The 17,225-nt window shown below is 42.1% G+C and overlaps 1 protein-coding gene across 6 annotated transcripts in view; it reads right to left on the bottom strand.

The window, feature by feature from the left end:
- Window positions 1-17,225, bottom strand: part of LOC131048035 (uncharacterized) — a 298,163-nt gene that overhangs the window by 175,735 nt on the left and 105,203 nt on the right. For all 6 annotated transcript variants that reach the window (XM_059207094.1, XM_057981866.2, XM_057981863.2 and 3 more), the window contains one exon: window positions 15,597-15,689. In XM_059207094.1, the coding sequence (XP_059063077.1) occupies window positions 15,597-15,689 (93 nt within the window). The remainder of the gene's footprint in view (window positions 1-15,596; window positions 15,690-17,225) is intronic.

Here is a 17,225-nt window from a genome sequence, read left to right on the forward strand (position 1 = left end):
GCCGAGATTGGACCCGCGTCCTCAACGGCTGGCTGCATTCTAGTTTCACCCACATGTGGCTACCATGGAGAGGGGTAGCAAATCAGATCCGGATCGAGTCCGAACCTCGGCTCAAGCTGATGATTACGGAATATAATCAGGCTAATGAAACCCTATTCTTGGAATCAGACTTGGGCACATATAGGGCAGACGTCGGGTCAATGAACGAAGTCCTATTGGTACAATGCTCAAACCCAGTCCAAAATTTCGGACAGATTGCAGAGAGTTATGATAAGGAGGCCCCATCGCCAGAAGAAGGTGAGTTATTTGGCAGCCTCAGGGAATTCTTCTGCAAATGTGAAAGACCAGCGTCCCAGCTCAACTATCAAGATTCTATTGCAGATCTACTCCTAACCAGTTGGTGCAGAGTTCACAATGCTGCCCATTCAGAAACAACTTGTTCACTATGCAGGGCAGCGTTGAGTCAGGCATGCAAGAGACATTCCGAGGTGCTACAAACTCATACTCTCAGACCAGAGGCCACCACACCCCCTGAGCGGCAAAAGTATGGAATTACAGGTTCGGCAACCGCAACCAGCAAGGTTACCAGCCCAAATCAGACTTGGACCTTAAGGTTCGATGGCTCTAAATCCAAGAGAGGGGCTGGAGCAGGGGTAGAACTGATAAGCCCCACTGGTGAAACCTATTTAGCTTCCTACAGACTACAGTTTCACTGCACCAACAATATAGCAGAATACGAGTCTTTAATTCACGGTTTGCTATTAGCCACTAAAAAGGGAGCCCAGATCCTGCATTGTTTCGGAGATTCCGAAGTAGTAGTCAGGCAAGTTCGAAGACAATACACTTGCCACGACAAGAGACTCAGCCTTTACCGTAATCGCGTGTGGGACATAATGGAAAGCTTCGATGCTTTTAACATCAAGACCATATTCAGGTCACAAAACCAGGTCGCTGATTCGTTGGCCCAGGCCGCAAGCACGCTTGAGCCACTATCAATGCAAAGTTTGAAGAAATTTACAGTAGAGTTAGCCTCAGTTCCATCAGTCCCAGACAACATTACCAATTTTCAGGTGTTCAATGATGACAAACACATCATCGACTTCATTACAAGCTCAGATGTGTTTGCAACTCAGATCATAGATGAGGAAGAACCCCAAGAAGCCGAGATTGACATAGAGGGGGTCTTGAATCTCAGAACAAATACGATTCCCAAAGGTATGGTGCAGTTAGAACGAATTTTCGACTGGGACCAGCTTAAGTCTCGCAAAGAAGGCACTGCAGAAGGAGGCGCCTGTGATAAAATCAATATCGGCACGCAAGAAAATCAAAAGAATGTGCTGATTGGCAAAGTGTGTACGCCCCAAGAAAGAGACGGAATCCTCAAAAATATGAGGGAATTCCCAGATATCATCGCTTGGGGGTATGAGGATCTCAAAACCTATGATACATCTGTAATAACTCATACCATACCCCTCAAGCCAGATTCAAAACCCTTCAGGCAGAAACAGCGTCCAGTGAATGCCCTCCTCGAACCATTAATATATCAAGAGGTAAAGAAGTTGCTGGCTGCTCGCATCGTCTTTCCAGTACGACATTCTACCTGGGTCGCTAATCTAGTCCCAGTAAGAAAGAAGAGCGGGGAAATCAGACTGTGTGTCGATTTCCGTAATCTAAACAGAGCATCAGAAAAGGATAACTACCCGCTGCCCTCCCTTGATGAAGTCCTGCAAACAGTCAACGGATCCCAGATGATGTCCTTCTTGGACGGTTACTCCGGGTACAACCAAGTAATGGTCGAATACGAGGAACGACTTAAGACTGCGTTTACCACTAAGTGGGGGATATTTGCTTATCGGAGAATGCCCTTTGGTTTGATCAACGCAGGGGCTACATTTCAACGCGCCATGGACATTGCATTCAAAGACCTTGTAGGTCGCTGCATCATTGTCTATATGGACGACTTGACCGTTTTCTCCAAGCAAAGGGCAGATCATGTGAATGATTTGCGAAAGGTTTTCCAACGCTGTCGTCGATTCGGGATATCCTTAAACCCAAGGAAATGTATGTTCGGAGTGACCGAAGGTAAGCTCCTCGGCCATGTTATCTCAGAAAAGGGCATAGCAATTGACCCTGATAGGATCAAGGCCATACTGCAAATCAACCTCCCTGCAAGTAAAAAGGAACTTAAGTCATATTTCGGAAAGATAAATTTTGTTCGGAAATTCATAACTGGGTTTGCTGAAATAGTTCGCCCTCTCAACGATATGTTGAAAAAGGACGCCAAGATAGAATGGACCCCAATAACCAAAAGGGCGTTCGAAGAGATCAAGCAAGCAATCGTCCAAGCGCCGGTTCTGGTAAGCCCTGACTACCTAAGGCCCTTTTACATTTATTCCTTCGCCTCCGAGCACACCTGTGCAGCAATCTTAACTCAGCGAAGGGAGGAAAAGGGTGAGCACCCGATAGCATTCATGAGTACTCCGTTGAAGGAGGCTGAACTAAGATACCCAAACATTGAAAAGCAGGCCTATGCGCTAGTCAAAGCCATCAGGAAGTTCCGGCATTATATACTTAGGAGTAAGATATATGCCATAGTACCAGATGTCGCAGTGAAGACATTATTGACGCAAAATGAGCTAGGCGAAAGGAGAGGCAAATGGGTGACCATCATCCAGGAATATGACGTTGAAATCCAGCCTATGAAGCTAGTGCGAGGTCAGGCCTTGACACAAACCCTCGCGTCTGAATGCTCAGGAATCGTACATCAACAGTATTTGATTGAACAGGTCTCCCCAGACAGGTGGTACGATGACATAATTTTCTACCTTCTTAATCAGAAATGCCCATCACACCTCAACCCAGTGCAGAAAAGGGCACTAAGGATGAAGAGTAGCCGTTTCATGCTGCAAGGTGCCGTCTTATACCGCAGGAATCATGAGGGCATTTACCTGAGGTGCGTAAATGAGGATGAAGCACGCCAGATTATAGAGCAGTTCCATACCAAGTTCGGAACCGGCCACGGATCAGGCCTAGCAACGGCTCACCAAATCCTCAGGGCAGGCTATTATTGGCCTTCCTTATTTCGAGACACCCACGAACATGTAAAGAAATGTCATGTGTGCCAAGTATCCGCAGCAAGGGAGCGCACCCCAGCTATGCCACTCCAACCAGTCATAGAGGTAAGACCATTTGGCCAATGGGCGCTCGACTTCATAGGTACAATCAACCCACCCTCCTCTGCGCAACACAGGTACATTCTAACCGCTTCTGATTATTGTACAAGGTGGTCTGAAGCTCAATCGTTGAAACAATGCAATACTGATGCCGTTATTAAATTTTTAGAGGAGAATATTATTACACGTTTTGGCTGTCCTCATGCTCTAGTCTGTGATAATGGTTCTGCTTTCACGTCATTAAAATTTTCAAATTGGGCCTTCAATTACGGGATCACTTTAAAATTTTCATCTAATTACTATCCCCAAGGTAATGGTTTAGCGGAATCCACAAACAAAAACCTCCTGAGTGTGATTAAGAGACTCCTAGACAAGAACCCGAGAGATTGGCATACCCAACTCCGATTTGCCCTTTGGGCAGACCGTACCCGATGCAAGGCCGCCATTGGAACTTCTCCATACCACTTAGTATATGGTCTTGACCCCATCTTCCCGATACAATTGAGAATACCAACTTTGCAGTTCATGAGCGAATACCTAGGAATCGATAACGCTGCGGAAGCCAGGTTGTCCCAGCTGTTATACTTAGATGAAAAAAGAGACGACGCTATAAATAATTTTGCCAAACACCAAGAAGTAGTCAAGCGTTGGTTCGACAGACGTGCAAAAGTAAAGGCCTTTCGCATTTCCGATCTTGTTCTTTGTTGGGACAAAGCTCATGAAAGAAAGGGAGAGCACGACAAATTTGATAATCTGTGGCTCGGTCCTTTTCAAATTTCAGAAATTTTGGGAGAGAATGCATTCCGACTCAGGACCCTAACAGGCGAGGACGTTCCCTTGCCCGTGAATGGTCAATTCCTCAAGCATTATTTCCAGCCATAGGCTTCCCCAAGCCTTTCTCATTGTGAATAGCGGCTCCGTTTTCCTTCCTTGTCTTAGCTTAGTTTCCTGTTTTCCTGCTCCGTTTTAGGACCCCTGTCATTTTCTCGAAGGGGGCCTTCGCCATGTACAAACGCTGGTGCGACGCCAAATTACTGTTACCATCTGTTTTTGGAATCCAAGCTCGGGGAGACTTTTGATTAATGGAGCACCCCATGATCCGTCCGGTTAGATCTAGACGACCTTTCTCTACAAAATCTTGTCCTAGTCAAAACCTATCCACAATATCGCGATTACTGAACAGATACACATAAAAAATTGCATACAATCAGTTGCTAATCAAAGGGACGCTATATCGATGAAAGGTCCGTGGCTACACTTCAGCGACCACTGTTATGCTCAATCCCGTGTAGGCTTCATTGCCTACTATTCCAAAAAAAAAAAAAAGAAAAAGAGACAAGAAAAGAAAACTGATCAAGCGCTCTGAAATCAAGCGTTAAGCGTAAAATTGGCAAAAGGGAATGCAGGCATCTCTGCCGGTATAAAACGAAAAAGGGGTAAAACATTCTTGCCGGAAACAGAGCAATCTCTGTGAGCTAACAGGCGATAACTCCGCCGGGGCTATGGACGCTTGCTGGCAGCGGGGCTCTATCCAGGTTGCTTTTGGAGTATTAGCCCGTTGGACATCTCGACGCAGTGAAACATTGATGCCACAACTTTTTCTAGGCTGGAAATGAACCCCATTTGCACACACTAGTTGATCCGACCTGCGTGTGATTTGATTTGACTATTCACATTATCTTATTTTGAAAGATTCTTCTCCTTCTCTCCTCTCAGTCGTGGTGGTTAACCAGAGATTCTAGGTTCGATCCGAACTTGCGTTCCCGAAATGACTGGGAGCATTTCTCCAGCAGAGTCGCCATTTGTTGTGCGTTGCACACGCCCCCTGTCGCCGACAGGGTCCCCCTTTCCAGTTTTGAGTTTTTTGATCGTCATCCCGAGAATCGAATCAGAGTTTCTCGTGTCTCCTCGAGCGAGTTCGTGATCAGTCCGTAAGCTGATCAACGTTGGAGTAATGAACCAATGAGCCCTTTTGACTGATCTAGCTTTCGGGCGTAAATACCGTGAGTTTGTTCCAAAATTTCAAAACTTAACGCAATGCGAGCATCTTTTCGGACTCCAGGTCCGAACTTGGCGAAAGTCAAGATGAGCCGTTAAGTTTAAAACGTTGTGCGCTCCCCCCCCTTTTGGATGTAAGCGTCCGAAGGTGAAAATTCAAAATTTGAAAGCATAAGGTGGCAATCGCATTCCGGACCCTAGGTCCGAAATTTCCAAAAAATTAAAGTTTCAAAACATAACACTGCCCAACAACGTTTTCGGACCTTAGGTCCGAATTTTAGTGAAGGTTAAGTTTAAAACACAGTGCAATAGCATACTTCGGACCCCCGCGTCCGAATATCGACCAAGGGCGAGGTAAGTTTTAAAAAACAAAAACGCACATCATACATACTTCGGACCCTAAGCTCCGAAAAGGGCGAAGTAAGTTTTAAAAAAACAAAAACGCACATCATACATACTTCGGACCCTAAGCTCCGAAAAGGGCGAAGTAAGTTTTGAAAAACAAAAACGCACATCATACATACTTCGGACCCTAAGCTCCGAAAAGGGCGAAGTAAGTTTTGAAAAACAAAAACGCACATCATACATACTTCGGACCCTAAGCTCCGAAAAGGGCGAAGTAAGTTTTAAAAAACAAAAACGCACATCATACATACTTCGGACCCTAAGCTCCGAAAAGGGCGAAGTAAGTTTTAAAAAACAAAAACGCACATCATACATACTTCGGACCCTAAGCTCCGAAAAGGGCGAAGTAAGTTTTAAAAAACAAAAACGCACATCATACATACTTCGGACCCTAAGCTCCGAAAAGGGCGAAGTAAGTTTTAAAAAACAAAAACGCACATCATACATACTTCGGACCCTAAGCTCCGAAAAGGGCGAAGTAAGTTTTAAAAAACAAAAACGCACATCATACATACTTCGGACCCTAAGCTCCGAAAAGGGCGAAGTAAGTTTTAACAAAAAAAAAAAAACATCATACATACTTCGGACCCTAAGCTCCGAAAAGGGCGAAGTAAGTTTTAAAAAAAAAAAAAAAACATATCAAATAACATACTTCGGACCCTAGGCTCCGAAAAGGGACAAAGTTAAAGTTTTTTTTTAAAGCAACATAAACAGCGTTTTCGGACCCCCGCGTCCGAATGAAAAGGGCGAAGTGTAAGTTTTAAAACACATCAAATAACACACTTCGGACCCTAAGCTCCGAAAAGGAAAGTGTGGTGTTTCAAAAACAACATCGAGACGCACTTCGGACCCCCGCGTCCGAATGACCAAGGGCGAAGTAAGTTTTTAAAGGCATTTCTCCAGCATCGAAATGCATACTTCGGGCCCTAAGCTCCGAATGAAAAGGGCGAACTGAGGTTTTAAAAACGCAGCGCATGGCACACTTCGGACCCCCGCGTCCGAATGAAAAAGCGAAGTGTAAGTTTTAAAACATATCAAATAACATTCTTCGGACCCTAAGCTCCGAAAGGAAAAGTGTGGTGTTTCAAAAGCAACATCGAGACGCACTTCGGACCCCCGCGTCCGAATAACAAAGACAGTATAAGCTTCTAAAACAACATCGAGACGCACTTCGGCCCCCCGCGTTCGAGCTTCAACATCATCGGGCAAACAGCGTTTTCGGACCCTAAGCGTCCGAAATTCCAAGGTGAAAGTTTAAAAACGAAGTCCAAAAGCAAGCAAAACATTAAACGCAGAAGGCACAGTGTGTAACGGGGAGGTCAGGACGAGCACACCCGCGAAGGTTAGATTCGAAAACCTCTAATTCAAAATTCGAAAGGAACTCTTAAATCCGAAAGCAAGGAGGTAAGACACTGCATCATCCTCCCATCGACCATTTAAAATTCAGGTTGCTAGACACAGAACCATGTGAAATTAATAAATCCTCTTTCATCTTCCAAACTGCGAAAATTTAAACAGGAAGGATAACCGTTGGGATTCAAATTTTGCAGGGTCATCCGCTCGCCTCCCCCCCCCCCCCGCAAGGTCGAGCAATCACCCATCATTCGCTCCGATCAGGTAAGTACGCCTTATCGCGTACGGTCATTTAAAATGTGTGGATCAAATACGCAAATACGCAAAATTTGAAATGCTTAGAGTCTGCATCTCCATCATTCGAGCATCCAAAATTTAGGACTTATTCCCGGAGTTTGGCCGAAAACTACATCTCTTTTCAAAATTCTCATGTTTTGCCTTTGTTAAAATTAATCCAAAAAAATTCGAGAGTAAGAATGCTTAGTCATAAATCTTCAGGAATATGATGCTGTAGAAGTTAATCAGATTGTTAGCCCAGAGTGATATTTAAACTAATCTCGGTCTGTTGAAACACTTCTGTTATTATCCAACCCGCATCGTCATTCTCGTGTCACCTTGTAATCCGTGTCTGGCTGTGCAGGATAAATGCCTAAATCAGCGGCAGAATCATCAAAAACACCCGCTGCAACAGAAACCTCACGAGCATCCAAATCAGACATCCCACGGAAAGTTGAAAGAATGAAGTATCAGTATCAGAGGGGAGGGCTAAGAGAGTCAAAGGTCCAGAGTATCTGGGACAACATTGGTGACACCGACCTTGGCCACATTGATATTCAGGATTTCAGGGATCGGGTCTTCTCACCCAATGCATATGGCAGACCTAGGCAAATGCTGGAAAGTGGCATCGCCCAAGCAGCAGGTTTTCCTCCAGCAATCCAGAACTATGAATTAGTAGTGGAAGCTGCTCGGCATTACGAGCCAAAGTCCAGATTAGTGCTTCTGGAAGATATCACTATTGCCGACTTCTCCCCTGAGGCTATCGGCGATGCATTTGATATCCCCTTTCCAAATAATCCCATAGCTACAACAATGGACGAGGCACAGGGGGCGTATGATATGAACCCAGCTCGATGCAGGGCACTAATTAACGAAGAATGGTACAAAGAAAAAAGGCCTTCAAGCACCAGGATTGTGAAAAAGACCCCCAGAAGTGACTTTCATAATGAACATGGCGATATGGTCACCTTACTTAGCCGAGTCATGGGACTCCCTAAGTCCAACTACTTTGAAGAATGGATGTTCTATTTTACAGAACAGGTCTTTGCCGGAAAGTCTAAGTTTGACTGGGCTCAGATCATAAGTGATAACATCCACGCTCAGCTGATTGAGCTAGAGACAAAGAAGTATTTCACCATGACCTCCTATTTGGTCTATATGTTCGCAAAGAACCAGCCACTGCCAGGATTAATAATGAAAGGTGAGATCGGGAATGGGCCTGGTCAGGTAAAGGTTTATGATTGCTACCCGCAGCTGCACTACCAGGATATAGCTCAAAGGGAAAAGAGCAGCCCGGCTTACGCGGTTGGACAGTACGAACGTGTCAACGACGCCTTCACAATGCGTCTAGTCAGGCTAATGCAGGGAGGGTTACACATAAGGCTCTCGGAGCAAGCTACCATTTCAGTGCAGAGGTATGGGGCCTGGTTTATTCAGTTCCCAAGATTCTCCTACATCCGAATTGCTGGCTTTGAAGGTGCCCCCCTTCGACTTCCGCGGTACCCAACCGATAAAGTAGTCCTCATGGAAGTGGCAAGGCAATCACGCCCTGCCGGCATATTATTACGAGAAAGCAAGCAGGCTGGATTCGCATTTCCAATGATCATAGGCAACCATGATGTCCAATTGAGAACTCCCACCCTAGCAGAAGAGTCCCTTGCAGAGCTAGCCTCTTATGGCCTACAGGAACATTTCCCAAGAAAATGTTTTGATCATGACAATTTGGCAAAGAGAGCTTACGGTAGGCGCTACAGAGCAAAGGAGTCAATTGAAGATTACTGGAAAAATTGCTCCGATGACTACGAAGTCAGGCGACGGGAATATTCTAGATTGAGTGTGCAGCAAATGCGACTCTTTGAGTACCGTCGGGTCCCGGATCAGCTCACAGACTCGGGGAACTGTCTCCAAGTCCGGGAATTCGAAGCAGTGAGGCATCTCTTGCCAGGCGTTGATTGGTCTCAAGACCCAATCACGGATTTCGAAGCAGTCATGGCAGCCCCGGCAAGATACACAGATCAATGGTTACAACACCAGATCGAGAGGCTAGTCCATGAAGGGGTCCAGTTTACTTACCATCTGATGGGCAATTTCGACTCTCAGTCTTCCGAAGATGAAAGGACATCAGCTGAAAAACCAGAGAAAAGGAAGAAAACTAAGGCTTGCAGAGGGACTCGGACGTCCAAGAGAACAAGGAGGGAGAAGATTCCCATAAGAAGGCCAGAGACCACTTCATCTTCAGACCCCAGTTCGCCCGATGATGCCATAGATTTGGATTGCATACCTGCTCCGCCTTCCCAGAGCGACATAGAGGCATTCCAAGCCAATGATCCTCCTGCTCCAGATATGCCGGACACCGAGCAAAAGGGCCCCAATCCGACTAAGCCGGGTGACCAGATAGAGGAAGGAGAAATCCCATCCACCCAGGGGATCGTAGTGCATGAACCTACCCAGCAGAGTTGCCATGAATTACTACTCCTCCATGCAGTCAAGGATGACTCAACTGTCGAAGGGGAACAAAGAACAGACGAGATCCATGAGCTCGAGGGAACCAAGGAGCCACCATCACAGGAAGATGTCAAACAATTATTCAGTGAGATAGGGGAGAACTCAGATGCAAACAAAGAGCTTCCTCCTTCTTCCACCCCTCCGATGGCAGGACAGCTGTTAATTTGTGATCAGCCAGTTGGAAGTATGGGAGCACAAGGTGCTAACTTAACCCTATCCTCAACCCAGACGGTGCCTCAAGAGTGGCTGATCGCCAGAGCTCAGCGCAGGGCCGCCACCAAGGCGCCCATCGACCTTGAAGACATCTTCTCACGAATGGATCAAACAAAAGCAAAAGGGAAGAAGAAACCGAGAACATACTCTAAGATAACCAAGGATGGGCAAAGGAACCGCACTCTTCATATTGCTACCCCGCCCGTAAACAAGCTAGCAGATCAAATAACCCTGGCAGATTATAGCATTACGACTGTCCCCATCGGACGAGCTACAAAAGAGCAAGAAAAGGAGGAATTTAAGGACTCGGTGCAAAACATACTCAGACAGCTCGAGGAAATCACGGCTGAAAAGGACATGTATCGGGCTCGTGCTGAACAAGCCGAGGGATACATCGATAAGCTCCTACGGCCACTACACAACCCCTCTGAATCCCATATTCCCCCAATGGCATTGGCGCAAAGGACCACAACTGAATTTGAAGGAATCCGGGATACCGCAAAGGCCGTTAAGGAATGGGTGCAAGACATCAAGAAAAAGGGAGAACAGATCCTCAAAGAAGTAAAGGAAATGGCTCTCCATCGAGAGCTCACTCTCGTCAGGTTGTTGGAAGTAAAGAGAGAATCCCTTCACATGCATGAAGTAGCGGCCTCTACCCTTCCACTCCTAAGAGCTCTTTTCTGGACACATACACAAATTCCCACACTGCCTGACATCTTGAATCCCCATAGCATCAGTGTTCTCAAGGAATGGTATTGGACCGTCACCATGAAGAACGACGCCCAGGAAATTATTGACAAAGAAAATGACGCGTGTGAGGCGATTCTGGGGAACATGCAAGAACTAGGCAAGACCATCCTCCGATCAATGGTTTCGGGGTGGATAAATGACCTGTCCGACAGTGTAATCCGGCCGGATTGGGAGGGAAGATTGGGAGCAGATAAGGCTTCTTATTCCATTGAAGACTTGAGTTTTGCTGGTCAGTTCCATTCAGACATATTATGCTTCGAGCGTAATCGCTCCAGCTGGAAGGACGGTTTAAGGCACGTGGACCAGTATCTCGAAGGCATGCAATACAAAATTCGCCACCCTCCCATGCCACCTTTTAATCCCCTCTTCCAATTATGCATCAAGTTTCAGGAATATGTCCGCGAGGAACGAGCAGCAGGTCGTGATTTATGGCGAGAATACCTGCATGGCGAAGACCAATTTCTGCAAAAGGAATGTGAAACCAGGATAGAGAAAGTAGTTTCTCAAAAATGCTTTTTTCCCTCCAAGTCTTAAAAGTGCACTTTTGTCCCAAAAGGGTGACAGTTGACTTTTGGTCAACATATTGTAAAGTTTTTTTTGTGCACCTCCCCTTTTTGGATTATTTCAAAGTTGTAATTATCCTTTGGTAGTTATTGCTCCTTTTGGAGTAGTTGTAGATATTTATCTCCCTATTTATGAGTGTGGGTCCCTCTTTTGTAAGGATGAATCTGGGCCACTTGTTTAGATTAGATCTTGGCCATTCATCCATTTTTGGAAACCTATTTAAGGGGACTGGTTTTCCCTCATTTGGGAGGAAGTTCTTGAATTGTTGCGAAAGCTCTGAAGAAATTTTGCAGGAATTAATACAATGGATTGAAATTACCTTCAAATTTCCTTGTGAGTGCATGGTCTCCTTCTTCATTTAAATTAGAAAGCTTTTAATTATGTCTGTTCATTTTGCACAGCAGTTCTTACCAAGCATCTGATAGAATCTCCACAGTCCATACCATTAGAGGATAGCTGATTGCTTTTTTTCCTTTCTGCATGGTTAATCTGGGCTATTTTATGATTCAGTTCGATTATCAAAAGTACACATATCATGAATATAGAAGTTCTAATATTGTATTTGGTAATATGAAAATCTGGTTTCTCCTTTGAAGATTGCACTAAGTTTATGCAAACATTGTGTCTGAATGACTGATGATGCTTAACCTGGTTTCCTGGAGGTGTCTGTCTGCTTGGGTAAATCTGTTGTCCTAGTTAATATTTACTGTTCTCTCTCTCTACCCTTCCTTTCTTTCCTCCCAATTTTATCCCTTTTTTTTAGAAATCTAGTCTTGCTAAATCAGCTTCAAATAAATCAACATCACCTGAAAGAAAACCAAAAGAGGTCCCTGGGAATTCGCATATGAAATTACTAATCAAACGTAAGCCCCCTTGTGTTTCCAGCATAAACACATAAAGCCACTGAGAGATCCCGCAGTCAAGACCTGACAAAAGAAACCTTGAGGTAGTCTCCTTTGATCAAACTTAGAAAACAGCATTAGAGACTTCCTTATCTCAAGAGAGAGTAGGATAATCAGTCGGCTATTCTATTCTGCGTTGGCCGTATGGAGTTTGCAGCAATGCGATTTCAGCCACGTCAACAAAAATACATCCTCAAAATTGAATAAAAGTTTCAAGTTTGACAAAAGTACCGAAATCTTAGAAGATATCATCAATGGGCAGAGGTTACCATCCATAAAGATAGGTCTCGGTTATGAAAAAAAGACAGATCAAATAACCAATAAAGAAGAATCCAAAAAGGCACAAAAGAAATTAAATGAAAAACCATTGAATTTTGCTAATGTGTTAAAAAGTTCCATCAAAGGAGAAAGTAGCGAAGCAAAGGAGAATCATCTCCACCAAAGTCAAGCACATCTCTAAAGGATTAAGAAAATCCTTCCCTCCAAGGAAAGCACGTACATCTAGGTTCCAACATTCCTTCTATCATTATTGCTATTAATGTAAACTTTTTTGTCATAGAGCAAGAGATTGTTGGACATATGCAAGAAAGCTTGGTTGAACAAGGAATAGAAGTTCTCATGAGATATCCATTAGAAATTACAATATCACATGTTATAAATGCAACAAATTTGGTCATAGGGCAAGAGATTGTAAAACTCATGCAATAAACTATGGATGGATCAAGAATAGAAGTACTTATGGGTTTTTAAGAAGAAACTACAATTTCTTTACTCCTTTTGTGGATTATAATGTCATATGTTACAAATGTAATAACTGTGGATTATAATATCATATGCTACAAATGTAATAACTATGGACATATAGCACCACATTGTAGCTAAGTTACCAAATTCTTTTGTGCAACTGTTGGGTCCTGGTTTGGTTCGTCCAAAATTTTGATTTGTTGGAAATTCGCCCAAAATTCACCCAGGGTTCATATTTTGCCCTGTGGGTTCGATCAGCAGGACCCAGGGAGAATTTTGACGCTTTTCTAGAGAATTTTGACCCCATCAGCAGAACCCGAGGAGAATTTGGGCGATTTGACCCATTTTTTATTTTTTTTTAAGTTTTCTTTTTGATTCTTATGTCTTGCAAATTCAAAAGAGTGTATTTTTCAAAGGGAAAAGAATAGCGATATCACTCATCCTATACTAGGTGCATGGATAACAAATTTGATTCAGATTTTGAACTGTTTATAATTTAAATCTATTATAGTTGTGTTTCATGTGTGTTTAATTCATTACAAACAGCTATTCATTGTCATGTCATTTTCTCTTCAAACTGGGTGTGTGGCTATGTAAGCTCTAATGGGTTAGGGCAATTAAAAGAAAGCCTAGGGTTATTACATTGCTATTAGAGACAACAAACCTGCCAGCCTTTTGAGTGTGTTGTGTATGCAGCTAAGCAAGGGCCTTGGAAAGAAGCTAGAAGATGAGTCACGATAGTTAGGGTCTGGAATTGAAGGTAGGGGTAAGAAGATGTTGGATTAGGATGAGGATTGGAGAGCCTTCATGCAAATACAACAAATAGCACATAGCGAGGAACAAATGGCAAAACAACAAGAGCAAACAACACAAATACTTTTTCAAATGTTGTAAAACATGAATGATTCTAACAATTCCACCAAATCTACACAAAATAATGGAGTAGAAGGTAGTAAATCGAATAAAATTGTGGACCTACATAGCCTATATTCTTTCCTAGAGTTGAGTTATCCAATAGAAAATGATTTCTATGCTTGCATAGATTTTTATTCAAAACTTGGTCTAGATTAGATGTCAAATCCCATTTGTATATATTTGCTGCTGCATATATGTATATATTTTTATTTTTTTATTTTTATATGTTTTTGTACGGACGAACCCGAACCCACCCCACCCCCCCCCCCCTGCCCCAAAAAAAATAAAAAATGAACAAATTTGCGAACCTGAATCTTGAACCAAAATCCGATTCCGAACCGGGACCGGTAACTTAGCATTGTAGAAGTGGTTTTGTGAAATCACCTATACAACACGAGATGAAGGATAGCACGACATTGTAGAAGTGGTTTTGGACCTTGATCTTGGATTGCAGTTTAACAATATAAAATATCACAATTTGAAAGCCTTTTTGTAACAATGTGTAAATTTAGTATATCTTAAAATAAATGCCTTTGCAAAGGACTTATAAATAACACAGTTATTGGTCTTGGTTAAGCATACTAAAATGTAAAAACTTGTGCTCCTCAAACCGGGTTTACAGTTTAATGTACTTTTTTAATCCATTAATATAAGACTATTTTCTGACAATCGAAAAAAAAAGAAACAATACTGGAATCTCTTATATCATCCACCCATGAAGTTGTTTATAAATACAACTACTCCATAAAGATGAAAAAGGATGCGTGAACTTTGTGCCTACTGGGGAAAAGCATGATTAAGTGACCAAAAGAGATTAACCAATTGATAGCGTTGATTTATTCATAAACCTGGCATAATAATAAAGGAACCAATCAATCAAGAATTAATGCGATAGTTTCTAAACCATAAAACACAATAGTTGAAGCTATTGCCGATGACTAACTATTATTTATTATTGCAACAAATACTACAGTAGGACAGTTCTAAAGTGAAAAATATACTATTATAATCACAATAACTAGCATTAAGATTTATAACCCAGACAATTTGAAAAAATCTCTGAGCTCAATTTAGATACATGCTAGAAACATCAAATTCAATTACAATCTCCATAATTGCTGTCATATCATTGAATAATAAACAACGAGAATGACATATCTTTCATATACTGTTGTAAATACATAATTGCTCTGTACTTGTAATTTCGTTTACCTCTGTAACTGGTAGAGTTAGGCAGTAAACATCCTTACTCCTTTGCATCAGACAAATTTTGATGTTAGCTATTTGAATAGAAAACCTCTATACTATTGTGAATGAATACGAGAATAAATAAACTTAGATTTCCATCCTACACATCAGGTCTAAGGAATTCGCTTTGTTTTGGACAAAAAAACCAAGTTTTTTAGGAACAAGTTAGTACTTTTTAATTCACAAAGAATTGGCAATGTTCTATTTGTCAAGCCATTATACACTGCAACGATAGGTTTCTAGAGTGTCCCATTTGTTTTTGCCAAGTACAGGTAAGAAATTTCTAGACTATCTCAATTGCAATGGTCAAATACACTCCAACAAGTTTCTACACTATCTCAATAGTAATTGTTAACAATGTTGTAACTTGAAATCACAAATGCTTCTGGATATTACTATGTTAAAACTTTTATGCATAATGTTTTGGATCATACTCCATTATCCATAATGTCATAACTTATTATTGCAATAGTTTTCTTCTTGCAAAATTTTATGCAATCTTCATGTACAGGGTTTCTTAATTATTGTGTAAGCACAATAATATACATACTTGGAGGGATCACATGCAACTGCTTGCTTTATAGTTCCATCTCGATGACACAAATCAACAGCTGCCCGAACAGCTTTATACATTTGGACATAACTGCAAAATACACATTCTCATGCTGTTAGTTCACCAAGCTTCTAAAAGTTATAGTATTATACCACAAGATGACAGGAAAAGAAGCTATAAATGTTTACAGATTACGCTGCATGTGTTGCTTAGTTTTTCATTCAATAACTAACGATACTGCTCTGATAGTTTCCCCATGTAGGCATTTAAAAATTTGACAAACCATTCCTCCAAACATTTGTATTCAGCGTAGCAATCTCTCTCATGTGTATTTTTTCTGTAACTGCTTTCATCTATTTTCTTTATTGACTAACTCTGTTTTCCTTTCATATTCCAATTTTTAAACAAGTTGAAAAAACTGGAATAGCAACCAAAGAAACCACTAATATCAGGCTATAAGTGCCCATAGACCATACGAATGAAGTGAATGAACTAAGGGCATCTGCACACAAAGAACATTATTATGTTATGTGCTACATTAGAAATGATCAGTTGACTTGAACTAACTTGAATTTTCTATATTGACTAACTTTGTTTACGTTCAATGTTCTAATTTTAGCAGTAGCACCATATAAGCTAGTTGAAAAAACTGAAATAGCAACCAAAGAAACGGCTAATATAAGGCTATAAGTGCCAATAGACCATACAAATGAAGTGAATGAACCAAGGGCATCTACACACAAAGAACATTATTGTGTTATGTGCTACATTAGAAGTGATTAGTTAACTTGAATTAACTATAGTTAGGAGCATGGGCACCTGGAGATTCAATATACAGATACAAGGACCAGAAGATCATGTTGAAATATTGTACAGGAATATATGAATAATGGTGCAGACAACAGTAATATTACATGTAAATATTTTCACCAGGAGATGTGTGTTCCTTTTTTCTTATGTGTGGAGCTTACATTCACTTGCACCACTTTTCCTTCAGGGCAGAACTATTGATCACTTACAATACTTTTCTAGTCTTAGGAAGAGATCTTTACTGGTTTAGCCACTCCAAAAACATGCCCAGCTCATTTATGCCAACCTTTTCATGCTAGGTAGAGATATATGCAAATGTCACCAACTTTTTTGGAAGCCAAATTTTGTGATAAGTTAACCATGGTGGAATTTTATAATGGCTTTGCCATCACTGAAGGGTGCCAATTGGCTTTTATTCACTTTGGATGTCTTAGTGGAAATTCCAGATGGCACAGCTACTGTAAAAGTGTGCCTGGGCAGAGAATTTGAATGGCTAAGCCAAGGAGAATATGTGTCTGGTCTCTGGGCGGAATTGTGAATGTGTCATGCCATGGTGGAGTTGTCTTTGTTGTACCCTGATAAAACTGTGTCCTCTTTTCCTAGTGGAACTTATTTAATGACCTTTGGCATTTCTCTATAACAGGGCAGAGATTTCAGAGTGTCATGTGAATCTTCAACAATCATAATTGCTTAAGGATCAGGCCCTCTTTTCACTTCTTTCTGTCTATGCAGTTGATGACCTCATTTTTGCACTTGTGTTCTGCTGATCACTGCCTGTTTCTGCTCCATGAAAATCTGTTATATTTGCCTCTGCCC

This window comes from Cryptomeria japonica, chromosome 6 (assembly GCF_030272615.1).
Source record: "Cryptomeria japonica chromosome 6, Sugi_1.0, whole genome shotgun sequence".
In the NCBI taxonomy this organism is placed as follows: Eukaryota; Viridiplantae; Streptophyta; class Pinopsida; order Cupressales; family Cupressaceae; genus Cryptomeria; species Cryptomeria japonica.